Source organism: Anas platyrhynchos, chromosome 7, assembly GCF_047663525.1.
Source record: "Anas platyrhynchos isolate ZD024472 breed Pekin duck chromosome 7, IASCAAS_PekinDuck_T2T, whole genome shotgun sequence".
Classification (NCBI taxonomy): Eukaryota; Metazoa; Chordata; class Aves; order Anseriformes; family Anatidae; genus Anas; species Anas platyrhynchos.
The window spans coordinates 15,637,431-15,662,828 of NC_092593.1; the positions used below are offsets into that span (position 1 = coordinate 15,637,431).

A 25,398-nucleotide genomic window follows, 5' to 3' on the forward strand; every position below is an offset into this window, starting at 1 on the left:
ACAACAACATCTTTTGTTAACATTGATAACGCCCACACATCAAAGAGAAGAACATACCTCTGAAAATACTAATCCCAAGTTTATTTGTGAAAACAAATAAAAATAAAGCCCTTTTTATTTTTTAATCAGTAAAGTATTGTTTTAGAAATCAGTGAACAAGATTAGAAGCATTTTAAATTTTGTCTGAATTTTTAATTTCAGCTGCTTCAGGATAGCCTTCAAAAACCACCACAAAAAACTTTTAACCCTTTCTCTTACACCACAATACCAGAATTCTGACAAGTGTGGAAGAGTGTTCATTTAGGAGACAGGAAGCAGAATTTAAAAGCCACTGGATATTGAATGTCCAGGCAGTCAGGTGGCTTGAATCAATCAGTCACTCCCAACTCTAGATGTGTTCAGTCCATTCCAAATAAAACTGAATCACACAAATTTACACCTCTGTATTTCATACCGAACACACCAGCAGAGCTCATCCCTCAGGTCTTGTTTGGAACTGCCAGTGCTCTAGGATGAGCCTTAAATGCTATTGGAAAGGCAATTTACTTAGGAACACAGAATTCTTATCCTTTTCAGACTTTTTAATGCTACCCTCAGCAACAAAAATTGTTTCCTCATGTACTGTTTTCAAAATGCAAAGAGGAAACACAACTAGTAATAGTTATTTGAAGACACAAATGGAGCTCAGCACCACTCTTCACAGCATTACATTCCAAAGAAATCTTTAATTACACAGTAGCACCAAGTCACAGCTATCATGTGTAAAATGTGCTGATACTGGTTATGACAACATTATTTCATCCCTTCTGCAGTGAAACAAAAAGATCATTGTAGTTGTGTAATCTTATGACAAGCATATGCCTGGAATAATTGCAGGCACTCTGCAACTGCTACTCAGTTCCTGTTAGAGGATTATAACTTGTTATTTATGAGCATTAATGGAATCTCGACACAGTATGTAAATCTCTCTCTCAGGAAGTGTTAAAAATGCTAAGAACGTTGCTGTGGTAGCAGACATACTATATTTAGTAAATCAACTCTGAAATATTCTGTTGCGTTAGTTAAGCATTCCATTATATTTAGAATACTCCAAAGATTTTGTTTCTGTAGAAAACCATCACCACCTAGAGTACAGATAACAACAGCAGAACAAAGAGCTGGCACTTGATTGAGGATCCTTCAGGAAGTTGCAAATTTGAATGTTAACAAGAGTCAGTTAACATGTTATGATCTTTCAAAAGAAAAGAGAAGAGCACTTGTAACTGTATTAATTGATGAAGGTGTCTTCTGTTTGTGCTTGAAAAGTTATGTATGCCCCCAAAAACATTGAAATTGCAAAGTACAGCTTATGTCAGATGAATAAAAACACAGCCCTAATCCACATTTGCCAAGCATCTGCTTTTGTTCCCTAAACAGTGACAATACAGCAGATTTTGTTTGGAATTATTTTATTTGGATTATAGCAATTAGTATCACTGGTCAGTAGACCAAATCCAGGCAGAGAACACAGAATCAATTTCACAAGGCAACAAACACAGACTAGTATGTTCGCATACAAACCATTTCACCGCATTGTCAAGTAGAAATATCTTTCAAACATGCATAAAAAGACTTTGCTTAACCTTTCAGAGCTCCAGGTAATACCAGATTCCTAAATATACAAAAAATACATTTAACTTATAATAATCTTAGTGAATCAGACTTATAAAATTACAATTTTATTCTTCACAACATAGAAAAAAATACAAAAATGACTGTATATAGTTTTCACCCAAATTTCACCAACAAATATACATCAAAGCACACGATTTGATGTATACTCATGAAAATTTTAAGATGAAAAATAGGTTTTAAAATGACACTGCAGATTGGTCCACACAAACGCCAACCTTTCTAGTGATAAATAAAAAAACTTGGATAGAAACATCACATTGTGAAAAATTACAATTTACCGTAGTCTGCATCTTACTGTAATTTACAATATGAACATTTCTACAATTCCAGTTGTAAACTATACACTGGTTAAGAACCTTGGTCTGTAAGAAGTAATGACTAACATGATCAAAGCTGGCATGGTAGAACAAAAGTAGTGTTGCCTAAACTAGTGCACGCAACCCAAAGACTACCTGCTGCAGCAGTCTGGTTATGCTCACAGAAAACATGCAAGCCAAGTAAATAGTTTGTGGGGAAAAAAAACTTCTAGATCTGTGAAAGAGAGTACTAATCAATGCTTTTATTATAAAGTTAACATACCACATTACAATTTCAGTGACAGAGAAAGGGAAATTTGTTCTTATTTTATGAGAAGAAAAAACCCCACATTTGATCAAAGTCGGCATTAAGAAAAACCCCAGCAATATTAGGGAATTGCACTTACTCAGGATCACCTTCCAGTGATTTCCATGGAAACTTAATTTGAAAAAGTACTGTAAACTGAAGTGCTAGAATTCTTGAATATACTAAACGTTTCATACTTCAGAACATAGGGCTTCCTTAATTACTTTTTGGTCAAGATTTCCAATTTTCAACGTAACTTCCTTTAATTTTTCTTTTAGAAGGAAAAGAAACTCCTTTTTCTTTGAAAAGCTAAAGGCCATTTAATATTTTCAATTAACTATTTCATAATAAGGCTTACTCAGTAAAGAGGCTGGTTGTACAAACCTTCATCCCTATTGGCAGCTCTCCTTGCTTCTCTGTAGTGCCCATGCTACCTCCTACAGATCTGTACACCATTCCCATCAACAGTTTGTTTCATGCAGGATTATTACACATTACTTCTTCTGCAAAGTGGAACTACAGACTTGAATCCATGTCTTGTATGTAGGCACAGAATCAAACAAAACCAAACTTCAGGAGCTAAGCATCCACAGCATCCAGTAACCTGAGTACCCCATGAAATCGGATCTGTTAGATGACATTCTTCAGAAATGCTGCCACTAACCTCTCCGACAGCATGTACAAGCAAAAGATGTTTTGTTCAGAGGTGGAAGTTTACGCTTCTGAGCAATGCGTTATGTATAATGCAACATTTCTCACAGATAGCCAGAACAAAGAAATACATAGCCTAACAGAAATGAATTTGAATTGTTGCATCTTTGAAGGCAGAAACCACTCTGAGGTTGCATGTTGCTACAGTATTTTTGATTACTGTCAACAACTGTCTGCAAAAAGTTTAACATAGAAGCAAAGATCGTTATTGTCTCTTACGCTCTCCCTACCTACACCAGACCCACTTGTGTTGAACACCTGAGGTGTTACACATTACTGAGTGCTAGGGATATTCAGTCAGACTTTTTGATGGAGCCAAACGAAGTTACTGAAAAATACAGTTTGTTTTTTTAAATATAGCTCTGACAAATACAAAAAGAAGAGTATAGTAAATGCAGCTTTCCCCCAGTACTAGAACAGAGAGGCAGCGTGCTTAGTACTTACTGCCCTATGTTTAGGGAGAACTGGGAGCACAAATAATTGGGACACAGATATGGATCGTGTCCAGGGGGAGGTAGGTGCTGGCAGGCATAACACAAGACTAGCATCGCAGGTATCCTGGTCACATCCGATTTATGCACTAAATCACGATGTTACAAGAGGAAGTCAGAGAAGCCCTTGTCTTACTGTCTAGTGGCTCTAGTGGGGTAAGGTCAGTACTATTTCGTTTTCAATACATGACAGAGTAAAGACCATTAGCTACATTTCCTTTTGCCTTTGCTTGGCTGTCCATTCATCTCCCTGATCCCTTGGTCCCTTCCATTTCTCACCCCCTCCCAGTACAGTCTGTTCATAATTGGGCCACTGTTCACACAGCATTAGTGGATTCTGCTGCACCACGTGGCTTTCTCACTCCTTCCATTTTCTGCTTTACCTTCCCAAGGTTTAGCCTGAGAACCCATAGCAAAGACCTTGGAATATCTACCTTTCTAAGCTCTTCTGCTCTTTCAGAAGAGCAGATGAGGAAAAGCTTGTCCAATTTATAAAAGCAGAGTGTAACTCATGAGATAATACGCTTCCAAAAAAAAAAAAAAAACCTGAACTTATCATTTAGGGTTTTTGCAACATTTCAGAAGCCGAGTACCTGGAAGCACCTGTTTGGATGTGCCAAAGCAATAAACATTAGTCACTTAAGAAAAGTCATGTTGAGGAACAAAGCCCTCAAATGATTCCACAGTAGACCAAATAGTTCTTAGCACTGAAAGATGAGTACCACTGAAACAGTGGACAATGATTAGAGATGATAATTTAAAGTCAAAAAGGGAGAACTGCACCTCTTTCTGGGTGACCTGCCTCCTTATATTGTTTAATTACTGATATCACTAGAAATATTACAGTTAGTATTTTTTATGTTTTTAGTATTTAATAAGGTATCCAGGGCTGCAGTATTCAGAGTTTTAATGTTTCAGATAAGCATTATAGCCTCTGAATTAACATTAGCATTTGAGTAATCAGCTTAAACAAGATCTTCAAAGGACACACTCCGGTCAGACACCCTACTGTTTAAATTCCTAACAAACCACATTCCCCTCATTTCCCGTAATTGCTTTCCTGTTCTTGTTCTCATCACCTTCTAAATACATAACCTACCTTTCTAAATTCAAACACTGCCCGGATTACATTCTCCACTGGAGTCTCTGACAAAATTCTAAAGCATTCCAGAGCATATTGTTTGCTTCCACAGCAATACATACAGTTTCTGGCATGCAGTCAAACACTTCAAAAAAAAAAAAAAAAGAGGAGGTATCAGTGATATAATCCCAATTCAAGCATTTAGTGGGTACAATTTCATCACTCATACTGTAACCTTCAGGCATTTAGTTGTAAATTAAAACCATTTTAGCACATCACTTAAGGAAAAGTAAAAGGATACCTGCCAAGCCATATAAAGTTTAGAAGTTTTCTGAAGCACTGCAAGCTGAAAATTATTTGCATGTTTTACATCGTAGAATTTCAGTGAAATCAAATTTATTGGTTATTCTTGCTAAATTATTGGTCTTTTACCTCTGACTTAGTTTATCTTGTTATATTTGTTATAAATAAGCTTGGTATTGAAAATCTGCAGCATTTTGGTGTTTGAAAAGTTCTCAAAGAGCTGGAATTACTCCGACTTCTTGTGTTCTTCAGTGTGGGAAAGCACCTTTCGCCTCTGATGTAGCATATGAAAATAGAGCTGGGGAAAGACTGAAGAGAAAACAAAGTAGTAAGTCAGGCTTCTGTGTCAGTGTAATACACACAGTCACACTCAAGGTCACCAATTCTGTTAAAAGGGAACATGCCTATTCACTTTCTGCTCTAATCATCTTCTGCCTTAAGAATAAGCAATATTGCCCTTTAGGTACTATTTAATTTTTGCTACAGTAATAACATTTTCAGGCAAAGGTGGCAAAAAGCCCTCTTACATTTCCGCAGCTATAAGTGGGATAACAAAGTTTCCTGAATTGTACACACAGAATAAGAAAAACATTGCAGGGAGGAAAAAGAGCACCATGAGGAATGAAAGTCCTTTCAGAAGAATGACATTTCCAGATTTCAGTTCTCATAATTCTAGTGTCCCTTTCACAGAATCTAAGAAACTTTATGCAAACTGGTGCTTCTTTCATCTCTCTCTATCCTCTATGTAAAGCTTTTTTCCTTCTAAGACTACATTACACAGTATATTTGCAGAAGAATAAAGGAGGGAATGGAAAACAAACAGCAAAAGCTAAATTTCCCATGAGAGACTAAACTTCCATCGCTGTGAACCCTCTGGAAATTAAACAAGCATCAGCCTAGATGACACTGGTTACAGTAGTGTTTGTAGTAGATGTTGGCCAACCAAAAACTATTAAATTTTAGGCTACTGCTTTCTCTTTTGGCTTTCTTTACCCAGTATTTCATCTCCTGATTGTTTCCCCCAAGCCTTGATTTCACTTGATTTCACTCCACCAGTGCTAAGTAGTTAATATAGCTGTCCAGGACCATAATAGAATACAGAGCCACCAGATCTCTGTTAGAAGTCTAAGTAGTTGGAATCTATATGCGAAGAACTGAATGACATCCTTTCCGGCAAGATGTCAATTTCGACAGATGGGTACTAAATTAAATATTTAAAGTCAGATAAATGGTAAGATGCAGCTATCAAGAATGTTAATCTCAAGTTCTAGCAATAGTTTTTAAATCTTGCTTTCTTTATGATGTTAAATTTTCCAAAATTTGCAAGATCTTTTGTGGGTTAAGAACACCCCCCTCCACAGGTAGCTTTTAAGAATGACTAACTGACCTATGGTATAATCAATGAATGTAATGATCATTGCTTTTCTTGTATCTGTGGAACAACACAGAACACCTTCATGTGAAAAGGTACCTAAGACCAATTGAGTCCAAACAGTTGGTACATGGAGTTAAATACCAATTCACAAAAATGATTTCAAAATTAAAAAAGACTGTACCGAAGTTACACATCGCACAAATGATAATGAATCACAAAACATTTCAATTGAGAAACTGCAATTTTAAAGGAGAAACAGGGCTAAAATTATCTAGGTTCTATCTGCTTCCCTTCTGTGTGGCCTGTCAGCTGTGATCTAGCCACCCCACAAGAGGTAATTAATACTTGTGTTTATTTTCACTGGAACAAAATATATTATTCTGGCTCCTCGGAGTTAGTAATATCAATGTTTTTGGAAGAAGGAGACGAGAAGATATTAAAAACCCTTTTCATGCATTTGTAACAGCTGGAAGAACTTATGAATCTCGATGTCAGAATTACAAGATGGTTCACTGGAAGAGTAAGCACTTATTACAGACAGCCACACTGCTGAAATTTAAATCTTCGAATGATTTTTTCATTCTATACAAACAAGGTTCATATAAAGACAGCTACAGAGACAGCTAACAGCAGCAACATTGTCACTACATCATTTTGCATGTTAGACGTCTATTTGCACATCTAAATTGTTTGAAGGCTGATGCGTTCCTAATCCCTGTTTCTAAGCAGAAAAGCCAAATCTTCATAGCATGTAAAGAAATACCAACCAAAGATAACATCAAGTTAATTCAACAGAAATGCCTTGCTAGCCATTACTGCAAAAGCGATGTTCTTACGCCTGATAATGAACCAAATTTTAAGAAGCTGTTTTAACCCTGTTCTCACAGAAGTCCATAATTGGGTAAAAAAAGTCAACATTTGCCAAATACTACATTTATTTTTATATTCCAAGTATATGAGGGGAAAATATTACTATATTACAAGTGTTTGTAGAAAGCAACTCCTGCAGTTTTGACTTCTTTAAATACCTTTCAAAATTAATTCTGCAACATTAGTTGTATATATGCAACCCCCCCGCAATTGTTAGCTTTTCCTGATACCATTTTTAATGTTTAAAAAAGATCAAACTTGTACTTACTTGGAATGTACGAGATCATAACCAGGATCAGGAATGTATAGTAGTCAAAAGAAAAATTGTACTTGTTCGGTAAACTAATGGAATACAAGCCAGACTGCCTGACGAAGGGTAATGCAGCATATATTGTGAGTAATTCGCCAGAGACTCCCATTGGATACAACACTATAAACAACGTGTACCTAGAACAGGACAGTTAAGGAAAAGATTAAAAGCTCTGACAAACTGACAAAGTATTTGTTAAGCTATAGATATTAAAATCTTAAATTCTTAGCTTTTATTTGATTAGAGCATACAAACATTAGGTGTGAACATTACTGCAAGACAAGAATATTGAAGTCAGAAACAAGTTTGAATTTGTTTAAAGGTTATCTTTGAGAATCTGAAAGTTATTTTTACAACTATTTCCTCTGTCTCCTCTCCCCTTATGCTTGTTACTTTGGCTTCTGAACTCTTTGGCAGAGGTCATATTATCAAAACAGGGCCAAACACAGTCAGTGTTAATCAATGTGTTCACCAACTTTTCACCAACCCTTACACTGAAGAGTTATTGTTAAGTATGAGTTTATTTACTGCCATCCCTTACTGTTAGTTGGCAGTATCTGACAAACAACAATCACTTTGCTAGAACTCAGTACCATTTAGCAAAGTACTTTCACCTTACATTTAATAGATTTGCAACACAAATCTGCTGGAAAGAAGCGAGGAAGTTGCATTTATAAATGGGGCAATTACCCCATGACAGAATTTAAAACAATTTTAAATAGTTCTTTTATAAACTATTTTACAAGGTAGATATCTCTGCTTTAAAGGCTATGATTTCCCTTGTGCCACCTACCTGGCCCATTTTATGAGATAAGGGAGATGGTTTAACAAGCTAAAGGTATAAAAAGAGTAACGGATTATCTCAGTGATTGTCCAGGCCACTACAAATAACAGGACACAATCTTCTGTTTGTACCTACAAGAGAGAAGCAAAAGGTTCAATATGAATTCAAGTGTTCCTAGTTACTCACCAGATCTAAACACCCCAAAGAAATTAATTCCCAGGGGCTGCTTTACTGCATCATTTTAGATAACAGACTCCAAGAAAAAGCATAAAAGCAACATTAGTAACAACGGCAAAAAACCCTTCTCATCATGCTCTGTAGTTTCCTAGTTGGCTTAAGAATAGCTCAGATGATCAGAAAACTTAAGATCTCTCATTCTGTGCAATGCAAATTAGTGCAAGAAATCCCTGAAATACCAAGAACAACCCAAAACACTGCCGACTACTATACAGTACCAGGTTGTACTTAAGTCCTGTGGTTGTTTTCTGGTGCAGGAAGCAGAGAGGATGCTAACACTCCAGATCTGGTTTAGACTTTACACTCTGCTCCTAGTCAGTGCTATTTCTGAGTACAAGGAGAACTGCTTCCCTCTCTTTCTTCACATGAGAAACTGGGTCTTAATTCTGAGCAGCAGCAAGACAGCTAACAGCAGGATGCAGGCTCGGAGGAGAGAAGAAACAGAAGCTCAGGTTGTGGCACCTCAGGCAAGCTTCACTACTAACTACCTGCTTTGCTGTTCCCTGCTCCTCTTGCTGCTTACTGCACGCAGCATTGTTTTTCTGATGTTGGTTATATTCAAGGCATCATTTTGGTTCACTGCTTTACACCTCTTAATTCCAGAAGCACATGACTGAAACAGCTTTTACTCCCTTCGTATTTTGAAGATGAACCTTCAAAAGCATGAATTTAAAAATGAACTGTTACATTTGGGAGTGTAATTATGAAGTTTAAGTTTCAGATGGAACAGCAGTTATGAAGAAGCATATGGGGTCACATACCTGCACGACAAACTCTTGAGTGAACACACGATTTTTAACGCAACCCCCCCGGCACCCAACAGAAGCATGTTGTGAATTCTCAGCTGTGTGAATACCTTGAGCCCAAATTCAGTAGATCGTGGGAACAAAAAGAGCTCAACCACAAGGGGCTGCATTTTCTTTTTTGCCTCCTACTCTTGAAAAAGGGAAAAGGAAGTCAGTAGGTGTGGGTGGTACACCCTATTCATCTTGGGCAAAGTACATGTACAAACAAAGGAACAAGAAATTATAGGGGCAAGCAGAAACCTTTTCAGAGGAGGGGACCGGTCATACATTTGTGTGTAAAAAGCTCAATGATTACCCATTAAAAAAAAAAACAAAAAAACTTTGTTACAGACTACTAAACCCAGAAAGAACTGTACAAAACTCTTGGGAATCCTGTAATGTAGAGTTACGGTTACTCCATTTTCTGCTGTGTATAGCAGTTCAAGTCATTTTCATCTCTTTTTGTGGCAAACATGCCTTGTTCTTTTTCACTTGAAATTCTGTGAAACTATGTAATTTCCATATATATTAATCTCCCTTATATCACCATAAAAGAACATCATCCAAGATTTATTTCAAGACTTCCTGAGTAGAGACCAAAGCTATTTTTACATTGATACAGTTTCTGGAAAAAGATCATAACCCTGCTTTATAAACAAGACCCACTTCTCAGCCTGGCAGCATCACTTCACAGATGCCGCTGTTCCCAAGGAGCAACATGCTTCACAAGCACTCCAGAGCTGCATCTTCTGGTCAAATCAGGAGTAGCAGCTTCCGAATTCATCTAAGCTTATGCATCACAGACTTTGATCCGTATGTTGAAACCCCACTTCTTTCCCTAACTGTGGAAGTCAGTAGAACCAACAAACAAAATGTGTAGCTTGAAGTAGCACCCAGGGATATGACCAAGGACAAAAAAATGGGATGCTAACAGTGAATGACGCACATAGAAGAAGAAAACCTGACAGTTACAATCCAGTTCTATCACAGGACTTGTAACACTACTTTCTCAAGTCTAGTCTTTTCTATTTATGTTAATACTAGAACTGTATTTGGAAACTACTAAAACAGGTCACACCATTTAAAAAACAAAACAACAAAGCCAACCCCTGTTAAGGTCACTTGACAGATTGTGACTTTACAGCTCATGACCCTGCTTAATGAAAAAATTACAAACACCAGTTCCCAGTATAAGAGTGACCTATACATTTTTCAAAACACTCCAAGTCTGTGCAGTGAGGAGCAGGAGACCGCTATGGACTTTATCATCATATTTTATCTACATTCCAAAGTTCATCGTTAAAGAGCATGTTTCTTACATATTAGCAGATCTGTCAGAAGACTGCCACCATTAGAGCTTCTCTTTGAGGACTGAATTTCTCAATACTTCAAATAATCTCTGAGATGCACGTTATCAGCCCCTCGGGAACTGATTTACAAAGCAGTCTCTCAAGAGCCTTACTCATTTAGGCCCTGCTAATGCTGCATTTGTAACATCACTGTACAGTACAGCCAACAAGCAGCAGACTCTTTTCAAACCACAAATCCCAGTATTGCCCTCAGAATTCAATCTCTCTTCCTCCACCTTTTCATCCCAGTCTTTGAAAGTGATGTTAGACAAAGTCAAAGCACATTTTACACTCCATATACAACTTATTGTCCAACTGCCTTAATTAGTGTGAATCATACCATGGGCATAATTTTTTTAGCATGTGTTTCAAACCAATGTATCAAGGAGAGTCTTGAATGTATTTTGTCTCATGACTATGAATACAAGATAATCTGTGTTAAAATATAAGGGATTAATAGCCTTTTAAGATACAAAGATGAGATTCAGAGTTGGGAAATGTCAAAATAAAGCCTGAGAGGCTTTTACTGTTCTCTGGTGCATTAAAAGTTATTTTAAAGTTGAGCAAGGTTTGAAAGGTTGAAGATACCATAAACCCAGAAATTCTATAGATTTCTCCATATTAAGAGTAACAGTGAGAAATTACAGAGAATTTCAGCTAAACACATCATGAAGCAATCCAGTGCAGAAGAGTACAAACAGCAGCAGTATGCAACAATGATAAAACAGCACATCTCCCTCCAAAGCTTGGGTTCTGTGTGCACATCAATTTAAAAAAAGGAAGCTTCACAGTAGGTATAAAGAGCCTGACAGACATTTGTGTTGTACAGAATTACTCAAATTTTGCATAGATGTAAAGCAGTGATGGTTTAGGCCTGTCAACGACACTCACCCATTCAGAGTTCTGAACCTTCCAGTGGGGACTTCTTTTACTACAACTCAATCTTAAATGATAAAAATTACCACTATCTTATATTTTTAATTTAAGTATGTTTACGATCGTCAAATTCATTGCTGCAGATGCTGGAGTCTTAATGATCTTTACACCATGACTTTAGACTGTGTTCTAGACTGTGTTCCAGACTGTGTTCCAGACTGTGTTCCAGACTGTGTTCCTCTAAATACATATGCTACTTATCATTGTACCTGCACCCAACTTGATAAACATTAAACCACTGCTGGTACCTTTTTTAATTATCTACAAGAACTGGGTGTCACACTGAACTCCACAAAGGCCAGCTACGATGTCACCAGGTGACCTTACTGTTCACATAAATTCAAAGAGAGAATTTTGATCTGAAGGGCACCTTCTGTTCTCTTACCCCTACTTTCTTCTAGCCCTTTACTCCTTATTCTCTTCCCTCCTTTGTAGAAGTAGCAGCAAAATTCACCAAACCAATTGCTTTCCAATACAACGACAAAATGGTATTTTCTGGACTACAAGTACTTTATTACATGCCAGACCCTTCTCCAGTAAGCCAACAGCTACTTATATTGTGGAGGCAAGAGAAAATCTCATTGCAACTCCGAGAATTGTGCAGTGCTTTAACATTTGCCATGCTTTAACATTTATAATAGATACTTTCATGTTGAATTTAACAACACATCAGCACTAAAGTAAACAAAAAGCACAAACATGTTAGTGGCAAGAAGCATGCTTCAAATCACATCACGTATCCAGAAGTGTATTCTGACAGAAAGGAGGGATGCAATACAGATTTTTCTTCTTTTAACCACATTATATATGAAAGCAGTCTGGAAAAGCAATATATTGAACATCTCTCACTCAAAAAGTTAAAGAGGAAAATTGAGTTTTATTTTACAAGAACCTCATCATGCAACTGCATAGCTTACAAGTTCCATAAAGCTGTGTGAGAATTTTATCCTGGACTTCAGCATGGAGCTCACTTGTGCAGACAGCCCTTTAGAAAAAGTAGAACACTTGTGACACTTTAAATACATCTCCTCAGGTGAGACCGCATGCTCTCTGCTTGGGGTGAAGGTGGGGCGAGATTTATTACCAGTAAGTCAGAGGTGAAAAACTCATCACAGGATTCCTTATCATTCTTATGCCCACTTTGAGACATTAAAAAAGTTTAACACATAAGACAGTCTCTTCTCAAGACATTAATCAAAAGACCACATAAGCGTGAGAGGAAAAAAAAAAAAAAGCAATAATGTTGGAATAATCCTTATTAAAAACTGAATTAGTTAGGCTAAACTTCCTTGTGTATTCTCCCATTTTGGTGTTCTTTTTCTGGTGAGAATGTGGGCACCTAACCCACAATCATTTTACAGACTTCCCTTTGATGTCTTGCAGATAACACGTGGAATTGTTTTAATCTAGGCCATTTGGTCTTTAACATTTCAGATTACTTCAGGCCAGGAGGCAATTCATAAAAATAGATTATTGCTGTTTTTGAAGCACCAGGTACTCCAACATTATACAAGCAACAAGCAAAATTAGACATACTTCTTTAAAATATTTTACATATGTATTTAATATCCAGTGTCTTGGCATTATACCCTTTTTGTTCAGAACCTAGCATTTATCCCCACTGAACTGACAGGGCCTAGAGTTCTTTTATTTGCACCAAAAGAAAAATCTGTCAGAAGATAAATATTTACAAGATTTTAAGTTTGCTGAGAAAACTAACATTCATACTTGAGAAATAGCACGAAAGTACGGCTCCACATGAGCAGGCATTATAATACTACAAAGGGCAGTTAACTATTAGGAACTACAGTGACTTGTATTACTCCACCTATGGATGGACGTTCTGGTAACAGGTGTTGGAGTAATGAAGACACAGTAGCTTCCTTGAAGACTTGGCAACGACACAAGCTCTTTAAGACATTCTCCATGTCAAGTCAAAACATATCTTTTATATGTAGAAGACTATCACTTATTTCAGCCAGCCACGCTGACATCAAGAGTAATTTCCTTCCTTAATGAGACAGATCAACTGGCTAAAGTAACAGCAGAGATGCAGCATCTGTGAGCTACTGCAAGGTGTTCAGATGATGTGAAGTCAGTCAGCATTATCTGTTTCAATTAAGGCACATTCAGATATTAAAATAGCTGTCAGTTGGGAATAATTTTCAAATAAGATTGCTTCCAGAAGATTCTGCAGACATTTGATAAAGTACAGCAATATTTGTTATGGCATACAATAACCAAGAACCCCAAATCCACTTAGGCTTGAATGCAAGAAAGATTAACAAAGGACAGAGGGAAGATTATCCTGGAAAAGTGATGAGGGAATCATGTATGACAGACAGGGACAGCGAGGAGATTCTGCTATTGAATATGGCACTAGCAAGATCAACACAAGAATTCTTTCCCAAATCCTGGGTCCAGATTACATGCTGGGGACCTCCTGCTCGGCTTTCAGTACAGACTACAAAGGCTATTCAGGAGCTAGTTGTCTTACAGCAAGAAACTCATAACTCAATCTATCTGATTATCTAGAAGAGATGACATCAGGTTTATTTTTATTTCCTTTGATCCACACAGACACAAAGTTTCACATGTTGCGATACAACAGAAGACATTTTGAGGAAAATGAAACAGTAACCATCAACTGCTTTTCAGCACAGGTCATTATTTTTTTTTTCAATCTATTTTGTAGCTTAACTTACCTCTTTTACACTATGTGTTACTGCCCAGGTCAGGAAAACCCTTGACATCACTTGGAAAGCAGTCAGAACAACAGAAGAGGGAACAATGCCTGGAAGATATTTTGGAATTAGTAAAGATCCCTGACCATTGGGATGGGGGTGGTGAAATAAAATCAGCTAAGCCAAAGTCCAGTTACTTGAAGTTTTTGGAAGGAAAGAAATTTTTTTGAGTGTATGAAGTTTGTCCCGTGGTGTGTTTACAAGGCCTGAAACAATGCAGTCCCCCAACCGGGACTTTGTATATCAAAACATAAATAATGTATATCAAAATGCAAATAAACGTAATTGGCCTTGTTGAAATCACATCATGAATACATAGAACAACAGAAAGTATCCCAAAAGCTATTTGACTGAAACTAACTCAGTGCCTCAAATAAAACCTGTTTAATTAAAATATTCAAGATTCTCTTAATTATCATGATTTAAAAGGTAAAAACAATTGAGATATTTTGCACTGTGTTTCCCTCAAAACAGCAAACAAAAAAATACAACTGCTTTGAAGAAACAAAGTCCTAGCCCTTATTCAGCTAGATAGTTACAATTCCTTCCTGGGAACAAAACTTTCAAAAATAAAACAAAAACAAGGAATAGTTCATGCATTGATAGGTACAGAAACAATTATTTTTCTAAAAGAAGCAGATTTAACTGGCTCTTCTGAGCACGTTCAGAGGTGCTGATTAAACTGACCTTTACTCTACAGCACAAAGTTTTGTTTTCTTCCAACAGTATGATGAAGACAAATGCAAGAGCAGTTGTAACAGCTAAAATACTGTAACAAGTACGTGCTAAAACCAATGCAAGCCACAGCAAGCAGCACAACAGTCTCAGAAACAAGAAAAAGTTAAACAGTGGAAGAAAAATGAAGAATAAGAGAAGTTAAAAGCAAGTTTCATTAAAATTAATTTCAGTCACTATGTTCAATCATTTTTTTTCAGAGAAAAATAGAAAAATCTGTACTGTTTTTTGATTTTATAATGCATTGTTCATAATCTGATTTCTGATTATAAAACATCACGGCAGAATTTGTGTTACTGAGACAACACAAAAGGGGGTGCTATAAAATCCCACGATCTGTGCTCATTAGAGGCTCACACTTACGATACCTTTTCTTTTACATGGTTTGTATCATCCCTTCCTAAACAAAATAACCTGATGCTCTTGAAAATTGATCTCCAAACAAGCCAAAAAGACTCTGTAGGAACCATACAAGATTATGACACAGTAAGACAAGACTTTTTGTTATGGACATGACAATGCCAGCCTAAGCCAAAAATACGAGATCGAATTCAGTGATTCGCAAATTCACTAGCTGTGATTTATGTAACCTCTACTTGCCTCTAATTATTTACTAATTGCACTAAAAACATATCCAACAGACAGTTTTAAACTCTGCAACTTTAAAAACACGTTACCAGTTAGTTAACACTGCGCATGCTAGAGCAGGTCTTGGCAGACAGAGGGCTCTCTGGTCCAGAAGCAAGCACCGAGCAAGCTTTGCCCACACCTCTCCCAGGTCCTGGACTAAGCCTCCAACCTCCAGCAGAAAATCCTCCAAGCCTGACAAGTTGTTTCCCAGGGAGGTCCCAGCTGAGACCAGGCGGTATGCATAACCTGAAGGTGGAGCTCTTCTGTCCCTCCTAACTAGGCAGCACAGTGCAAAATTGATCAGCGTCAACACCAACTTCCCAAAGGGCTACCAGTAAGCACCACTGTGGTGTGAGGACTGATACCATAGCGATTCTGTAGGTTGGGCTTATACTTCCCAAAGCTTTCTTGCTTTTCTCCATTCCCTTCTCAACCACTCCCACCACAGTTTCTTCATTTTGGGGACTCCTGTCACCTCTTTCCTTACCAAGCTCCTCCAGACAGAAGCTCTCCTGTGCTATCAGTGCTATTCACACACTTGGGTTCTGTCTGCTACACAAGTCAAGGAATTGAATGTTCCCTTTCCATTTACTTGACCTTCCATCTGTCCTCTTGGTGTCTGTACTACACATCACAGCCTCCACTTTTCAAATCTTTGCCACATGCCAAAGTTACGTTCTCAACCGTGCTTGTTAGAAACATTCCCCTATCAATTTTCATGTTTTGAAGAGTGTATCTCACAGATGCTAACATTTCAGATTCTACTGAAAAGACGTGGAGGGAAAAGTTATGCTGGTATGCACAACCATCTGTCATCGCTCCGTTTTTCTATTGAAAAAGAATAACAGCTCCAGGGGCAAAGCCTATCTGCAAGTTTCCTGCTTCTCCCTGTATAGAAACTTTTAATAGTATCAGGAAGAGTCTTCCTCCCCTCCATAATACCCAGAAAATTCCTCCAAAGCCTGGAACCAGTCATCTGCCAAGGACCACCTTGGCAGCACAGGCAACTATATGATAAATTCCTATTCACGACAGTCCTTTTTGTTTTAATAGCCAATGCCTCTGCTTTTCTGGTGATGGCACTGACTGTAGATTTAGATGCTTAATGTCAAGTTCTGTGTTAGAACATCCACTGAAGAATGATGCACACAGCTATTTTCTGCTTAGTTAAACTAACAAGAATGCTCACAAAATCTTGTATACTAATTACAATTAATTGAAACAAACTGAGTGGAAGACATCATTTGAAAATAATTTATTTACAGTGGAAACATCACTTCCAAGATGGAAGAGATGAAGTGAAGCTCTGGAGAGGATCAGACATTTACTGGGCAGACCAATATTTTATTTTATTTTTAAGAATGTTCAGAAAACTCAAGTTGTGTGCAAGTCAGTAGTAGCACATGCTTTTCCTTCACCTAAACTGTGGGTATCTCTGTACACCAGCAGGGTTACACTAAGCAGGCTTTACATTAATTTGAAGAGCATCTGATCCCTCATTTCTTGGTATGACCTGTGCACAGTCTACAAACTGCCCTGTGTAAGGTAACGTTTTCACAGTAACCTAATTATGGAAGAACTACTGCATCAAATATAGAATTACACTGCCCTCTGCTGACAAATGTGTGAAAACGTTTTAAGTTTCCCAACTATTGCATATAATTATTCAGTAAAATCTTTTAAACAGAAAATCAGTATGAGCTTACTGGTAACACTGTGATACACCTTCTAGTATTTAGATGGATCACATTATACATGAAAAATAACAGGTTTGTCACTGTGGCTTTAGGAACTTTAGTGCTATCTTATTCTTCAAATAGTAGCTAGTAAACGTTCAGAAAGGAGCTCAGACACATATGTAAAACCACAAGACCAACCACTAGACCATAAAACTGTCTCTTTGTGAAGGCTGGGTTCAGAAAAATTCAGAGCTAAGCCAAGGCACAGCCAGGCAGAGCTCCCTTTTAAAGCACACTGGCTTTGATCTTGCAGAGATTTCTACATCACCTGTTCTGCAAACAAACAATCCAGATGCTGAGGCCAAAATATTTGCTACTTGTAAGGACTAACAAACCAGATAAAATGCAACTCTGTCACTGAAACATGAGACTCTTCAGGTTAACTGATTCATGACACTGCTACACTGCTACTAACACACAACTGAGGGCCTGCCACCAACCTACCAGGCCTTGCAGCAGTAGGCTAACGAGAATTGTCAACTCAAGTCTTCAGTAATCCTTGTTCTCACAAACAGTTCCATTAAAGCACAGTCAAATCTGGGATAAAGAGTGACTTCCTGCTTCCCAATTTCATAGCACATGCCTATGAGCTATGGGCACGGGCAAAGTTTGCATGCTTGAACTGTCATTTTCATTAGAATTTAAATTACTTGCAGCTACAAGTAGGATTTGAGGAAAGACAGCTTGGTACAGAAGATTATAGGATGTAGAGAATGGATAGTCATGATCTACTATAAAACATTTCTAAACTGCTCTAATTTGTGACATTGGAAGGATCTAGATAAAAAAAATGAATGTTAAGTGATTAAAAGCTGTTATATTTTCCTTCTTGTGACTTGTCAAATCATTTAGTAAAAAAAATGGAATGGGCTTCAAGCAAAAATTAGGGAGTTATGCAAGAATTAAACCTGAAAATTCACAGACCATAACATTTTTTAGTGCTGATATACCACTAAAAGTGCCGTTTTCTATGAATAAAACTGAAAGTTTGCAGGCTTACCAAATGCACAGTGCAGAATCTAGAACAAAAAGAAAAAAATCAAATTACTAACATGTCAAATGAAGCAATTCAGAAATACATTTAGTTCTATCGCAAGAGCTTACGATTCAATATTTATATCTCAAAGATTAAGCTTACTATTTAGCTCTGCTGCCCAAGGTGAATAGCAGAGAGTAAGCTCCTTCACTGCTTGGTAGAAGGAAATATGTCACACAAGTGCTGAATTTATTTCATGAGTTATATTTACCTTCAATTACCCTATAAATGCTAATGAAGAACATGGTACCTAGAAAGTACTGTTCAAAGGCTGCCTTATTTCTGCTAAAGAAAACACTCACAAAAATGTAAGTACCTCTGGGGAAGACAACTCCACCTACCTCAAGCAAAGCTCCAGTTTGGAAGAATTTCAGGGGCTTTTCTATTGAGTAGTAAAGGCTGTGGTAGCTACCTTTAGCCAGGTATGCTCGAACTAGACCAACTGCAATAACAAGCCATCTGCAAGAGAGGAAACAAGTCTGAGATAAGGGGACATTAAGCAGAGCATAAACACAAAGAAACCTACAAAGTCTCTTTCAATATGCGAGAAGGCAACAGATACGTAACTGTTTTGAAAGACAGGAACTTTTTGCCTACTCTCTGTAGCACTGAAAACATTCAATATTTGGATTCTCTGCAAGTTTACTGAAGTTAAATATTATGCATTTTTAAACATCTTACAGCACCAGCATGATGCCAATACCTTTAATACCTGGATTTATTTTTCAGCAAGCTGTATTTAGTTAAATTATGAAGGGTACTCATGTCATTTTAAATAAGATTTGGCATCACGCATTGTTTACTCTGAACACAAACCCATTTACTGCTAGGATCTCCTGCCACACTGTAACTTCAAGAACTGTGACATAAGCAAACAAGACTCAGAAAGCAACTGTTTTAATGTTTCAATTCAAAGTAAAACCTCAGGCTTCATGGCAGACCATCCAGCTTAACTTCTACAATGTATCTTATGAGGAAGTTATGGATAAGTAGCTGCAAGAAAACAGCCTGCAAAAGCCTTGAAATTGACCGTGTCCACTCCTGTCCCAGCCTTCCTTTGTAAGTGACACATATGCGGGGCCTACAGAAATAATAACGCCTACATAACTTTAGCTATGCTATGAAGGATGTGACCTGTTAACGCTGCTGATTTTCCCCTCAGGTGATCTAGGGAGCAAACCTGAAAATTCCTCCTCCAGTCCTGGGAGGTGCAGTGACATCTTCCACTACCACAGCTGCCTGGAGCGGGTGTCTGCCCACAGCCTTGGAAATTCCTCCCACGTCCAGGACAAGCCACAGAGTTAGTGTGGCTACGCTCTGCTCAAATACCCTTCTGCCTGAAATTAGCATCTCCTGTTAACTTCAGTTTCCAGTTGCTTGTGGCAAACACAGGCAGAAGAGCTTGATGAAGAGAAATCCCTGCCAGCAGGGATTCTCACAGATTCTCACCCCAAATTCTCATGGATTCTGCCGTCCCCAGGCTGACCTCACCTATTCCTAATGCTGCCCCACCTCACCTCCACCTCCTGCCAAACCCAGAAGCATTGGCATAAAGCTCCTGCTAGCAGTCACCAAGTGCCTCTGCTAACAGCTGTGCACCTCACTGGAGGTATCTGCAGGCACACAGAGAGGCTCCTAAGTACACAACAGCTTTTCACCCTTTGAAAAACATCTACAGCTGTGGTTTTCCAAAGGAATTTCTTCACATTCCCTGGTAATTTACAGTGTGTTAAATGCTTACGAGTGCCCCCATTACTTTAGGTATTACAACGTGTTTACAAATATTGTCCCAAATGTAATACTTTGTTGTTTGAAATATACTTTAAAGTGCAGATTTTTCAATAACAAGCAACTCTGGCATCCCAGTTTCTTGTGCTTATACCAATGCTTGTTAGTAGGACTGGAATAAAGCTATTTCACTTCTGCCTGGACTTCTCGGTAGATGTGCATGAAAGACAAGCAGCAGGAGTGGGGAAGAGAGATGGGGAGCAAGGAGCAAGCTCCCCTTTTGTCAGTAGTAAAAAGCTGTTTCTGTTAAAGCTGTTTTGTGAAACCAGACAACAGACACTTGCCAGATAACTCCTGTTTATAAAGAATCAGATGAATTTCTAATTTGGACCTCAGTGCAGCATAAGGCAGGATGCACTGCAGGATCAACCACTGTCCCTTGCAACACTGAACATTTCTCTTTTGGAATAACAGCCCACAGCATGTTGTCACTGTCCTGTTCATATCTGTCAGTTTCTCTATTCTTCCTAATCTTCCCTGTTTGTTGAGAAACTTCACGAAATTGAGCAACTTCTCAGGTTGCACCAGATAGCAGTGCTTGTTGGCACCTGCAGCCAACTGTTCTCACCTGTTCCCAAGCAAGGGCTTCAGCCCCTTGCTTGTCTTCTCCACCCTCCCCAATAAATTACTGTCCTTTAAAGAGCATTTAACACACATCAAAGCATGAATCTGCACAAAGTTACAGGATGTGCCTACTTGGTGTCAAAGCTTTCCGTACCTCTGTCCTGCTTCTGCATTTCTTAGACAGTTCTCCTCCCCCTATGACTATGGAAAAGGAAATAGAAGTAGGTGAGTGCAGCAAGATCAAATGAAATAGAAACCTGGTGAGCAGTTTAAAAGGGCAGGGAAAGGCACCACTGTCACATGCAGGTTAAACAAGAAGTTAATTCTTGCAGCTTCTGTGACCTACACACTAAATTCTACCTGATACACCAACTGTAGTTGATGTATCATTAAATAAAAACTGCCATGGATGTAGACTTTAAGCTAGACTTTTATACTCTTTGATTAATTCCAATTATGGAAAATGAATATGGAATACACACTTTTTTAAAAATTACTTTCAGCTGCTCAGACTTGATAAGCAAACTCCATGCTCAGGACACTAGTTTAGTGCCTTAGTTTAATTAAAAAACGTGCAAAGTTCACTTAAGTTCTGCTTTGTTTATGCAAACAGAGAATATGGCAAATCTACAGAGAAAATGAACCTGAAATAGGAAGAAGTGTACTTTGACTCTCAGCAACCACTCACTGAAGACGTGGACAACGAAACCCGTAACTCAGAGCACTCTTTGCTCAGCATGGTAACACAAACTCTTATGAACTCAAAAGTTATTACGTTAAGATCTATCTTGCTGAGTGAAATCCCTTCAAAATTCATTGTATATACCACCATCAGCTACTTCTACTGGAAGTCCTAGTCAGTTATCACACTTGGCTGAAAGTAAGAGACAAGATCACACGTTCAAGCAGCTTACCAAACATTCACACACTAACAGCGAGGCCCCATCCTTATCATCCACAGCCAACCATGCTTTTTAAGAAATAATTTCTATTCTCCGTCTATGTCTCTAGAATGAACTGCCTCTGCCAGGTCAAGCATGACTGCACTGCCATGCTGTGACAGGAGAATAACAAACTGACTAAGTGTAAGAGAGGAAAGACAGATCCCTTTCCTCAGCTCAACATACTGAACCGTGGTCAGCAGACCCAGCAAGTACAGCAGAGAACCACTGCAGCAAGAGCTATTCCCTGCTGTGAGGCACCAGGGTCCATTTTCTGAAAGAAAACACCCACCCACATGTGAACTAAAAGGTAAGTGTGTGCAACTTCATTTAGAGATCCACGGGTATATATACATTTTCTACGGTTTTGCTCTTGCAAAAGCCATCGTATTACCAAGAATCCATATACTACGTGCTCTACAGTATAAAATCAGAAATAAGATCAATTATTTTTAGAGTCAATACATTCCCTTCAGCTAAGTCAAGATAAAGGCAAAGTAAATATAATTGCACTGAGATTTGTGATTGTCACTTCATCCATTTTAAAGCTAACAGCTAAGATTTTAAAACATATGCTTTATTGCATACCATTGCATGACAAAGCTGCTGTGTGCTTTTGCAGCATCACTTTTATCATCTGGGCAGAATTTTTTGTGCTTTCATTTCACTGCTCTCTTTCCAAGGCAGTGCTGTCTGGGGAACTAAGCCTGAGCACTCTGACTGACACGGGGACAGTAACTCATTACTGCCATCACCTGTGTGTCAATCTTACATGAAGAACTGAGCTTCTGTCAAACAACTCCTGAAAAACTACCTTATTATGAAACCTTTAGAAGAAAATGGGTAATTTTTTTTTTCTGTGGTCGATGTTGTATATTGCCAAATTTCAGCAGTAGCCAGGGTAGCACAAAAATCTTTATTTGAAACCAAGTTATCAGTCAGAGCCCTCAGTGACCTGCCCCAAAAAAAGGGCAGTGAGTGACAATGCAGAGACATGAACACTCATCACAGGAATTCTTTGGTAGCTCCCCAGATTGCAGATATCATCTAACCATACATATTCCCAGAAGCAGCAGCTCACATTGAAGTGTCACATCTCACCAGACTGGACTATTCTAAGAAGCATGGTATAAATCAGGAAAACAGGTAACATCACGACCAAGATTTACGTGGCAACAGGAACTGAAGTACAGATTTCTGTTATGTGATTCTAGTTTCCAACACCTGGATCTTATGTGTTCTTTTGACGAAGTTTCATACAATCGGGAACGTGCACGTCATGATAAAAAGTTCATGATGTTTAAGAAAAACCTTTCCATTTCTACTGCAGTTTCTGTCTCAGGTTTTGGGAGATGTTTTATAAAGGTAAGTGAATTAAGTATCAGTACTCCAACAGGCAGGTGTTTCTAGTTCTAAGAAGTACTCAGAGAGGTTAACTTGTTAGCACTGTGCAGGGATGTCACAAAAACCGAAAAGAGGAGAGCTCCTGACTGCCAGTATTGTTTTTCACTGTTCGGGTAATTAGATATTTCTGCTTGAAAAAAAAAAAAAAAAGAAATGATTAAATCTTATCGAACCGGTGGGTAATTACCATTCCTCCTCTAAGCAAAGCACCCTGCAAATACCATACGGGGCCAAGGGTTTTCCCAGCAGCTGCACCTCGCAGCGAGGCACCTACCGGGCAACGTGTGCCGAGCACCCTGCGAGAGCTGAGCTCTCCCGGTGGGTTACCTTTGCTCCCCACAAGGACTTTACAGCTGAAGTGGCACCAACCGCCAGCAGCTACGATGAGTGTCGCCGAGCCCAGCCACCAGCCTTACCTGCACCAATTCTGCCCCAGCCTTACCCCACAGCCATGAGCCCGGTCCTGCCTCACCCGCCGGGCCTCACCAGCGGAGGGCTCCCCCAGGACCCCCTCCAAGGCTCCCTCCTCCTCCTCCTCCCACCCAACCCCCCCCAGCCTTATTTCCACCCAGGCCCCAATAAGACTCCTAAACACTAATACCGACGGTAACGAAAGTCTCCTTCAGCCCACCGCCAGCACGCTGCGGCTGCTGCCGCCGTGCCCGGGGGCGCACCCACCGCCCCCGTCCCCGTCCCCCCGCTTCCCGTGCGGAGCCCGCCGGGCCCGCACCTGAGGGGGGCGAGGAGCGGCCGGGGGGGGGGACCGCGAGCCGCGGCCGGCCCCGGGGAAGCTCCGCCGGGGCTGCGGGCGGGCACCGAGGGGAGCCCCCGCTCCCCGCCCGGCTCTTACCCGGCCGTCATCACCACGTTGTATATAACGAGGTAAGCCGTGGCCAGCGCGCCCGGGCCCTTCCTCCGCCGCGGCTGCTGCTGGCTGCCGTAGCCGTTATCCGCCCGGCTGCCGCCAGCCGCCGCCATGTTGCGGCGCTCCCGCGGCCTCCCCCAGCTCTCAGCGCACGCCGAGGCGGGGCCGCCGCGGCGCCGCCGCCGCCATCTTAGAGGAGGGCAGGGAGGGCAGCACCGCCCCGACACCGCCCCCGGCCCTGAGGGGAAGGAGCCGCCCCGCGAGCCCCCGACGTGTTGCCGAGCCCCCCTTGGGTGTCCCCACAGCCCCTCTTCGCCCTGGGGTGGGAGTGAGGTGTCCCCACAGCCCCCTTTTCCCTTTTCAATCGCATCTTAAAAGGTTAAAAATACCCCTCCCCTCCCCCCGTGCTCTCACTCCAGCAGGACGAAATAGGTCTGTAATTCCCTCAGAGAAATTAATAGTTCTCGAATCGAGGTCGTCTTTGGGGTGTTTAGTGGGTTTTTCAGCGTTTTTATAGGTCAGCAAGCTGCCGAAGCGGAGCGCGGCCAAGGTTCTAGCTCATTTTCTGATGAAGTTCGGTGCAACAGCAGAAACCCAGATAATTTGCTTTCATAGCAGCACAAATTCAGGCGTTGTTTTTAGGGCAGCTGTAACTAGAACCGTATTTTCCATAGAGTTAAAACGAAAAGATGAAAATAAATGTTTTTTTTCTTTTCTACAGAAAGTGTAAATACTTTGTGGAGTTCTCTCTCAACTTCCAGGAGCAATTCCCATTTTATTTGTCCTTTTGGTCACTGTGTAGTTCCTTTATGTCCAGTTCAAAGTAATAACATAAGCACCCCTCCCTCTCCTAGAAAATTCTGTTTTCACATGAGTATTTCTTGTAATAAATCTGTGTTACGTGCACATCTCTTCCAGTCAGTGTGGCTTAATAATTCAAAGATGATTCATGAGAATTTCATTTTCAGACAGTAATTTTTTAGTGCAGCACTCTGAACCTTCCCAGTAAACATTCCAAGAAATTTTAAGAGAAGCAAGTCATTCATTATTCATATATGCAACTAAAAAAAAATAAATTGTTTTCAAAGCCTAATACTTACTTCAGATGAGAGAGCTGTGTAGTCCTGTTCTGTCTTCCTTGTGAGAAAAGAGAAGGCAACACAGAAATCTTTGCATACCTTGCATACAATTTGCAAATGTCTCTTTATTGACCAGAAATATACTCTGAATGCTTAGATGGTTGGACAGGCCTGTAATTAACTCAATTAGGTTTCTGTAAATCCAGAAGCGCAACTAGTGATGGCCAGTCCCAAATTTTCAATGCCTCTTAAGAAGACTGAATTTTGAACAACAGAAACACAAAAAGAATGAAGTGGTCTGTCTAACTTGTGCAGTGTCTCGCCTAACCTCTCCTGTTGGGGATTGCTTCAACCCCACCACACC

The 25,398-nt window shown here is 39.5% G+C and overlaps 1 protein-coding gene across 1 annotated transcript; it reads right to left on the reverse strand.

The window, feature by feature from the left end:
* Positions 1–1,431: 1,431 nt before the first annotated feature.
* Positions 1,432–24,156, reverse strand: HACD2 (3-hydroxyacyl-CoA dehydratase 2). Its single transcript, XM_027461701.3, has 7 exons — positions 23,941–24,156; positions 18,735–18,852; positions 18,358–18,376; positions 14,215–14,303; positions 8,212–8,333; positions 7,377–7,555; positions 1,432–5,172 (listed from the first exon to the last, which is right to left on the reverse strand). The coding sequence occupies exons 1-7, from the start codon at positions 24,066–24,068 to the stop codon at positions 5,090–5,092; spliced, it is 738 nt and encodes a 245-aa protein (XP_027317502.1). The 5' UTR covers positions 24,069–24,156; the 3' UTR covers positions 1,432–5,089.
* Positions 24,157–25,398: the final 1,242 nt, after the last annotated feature.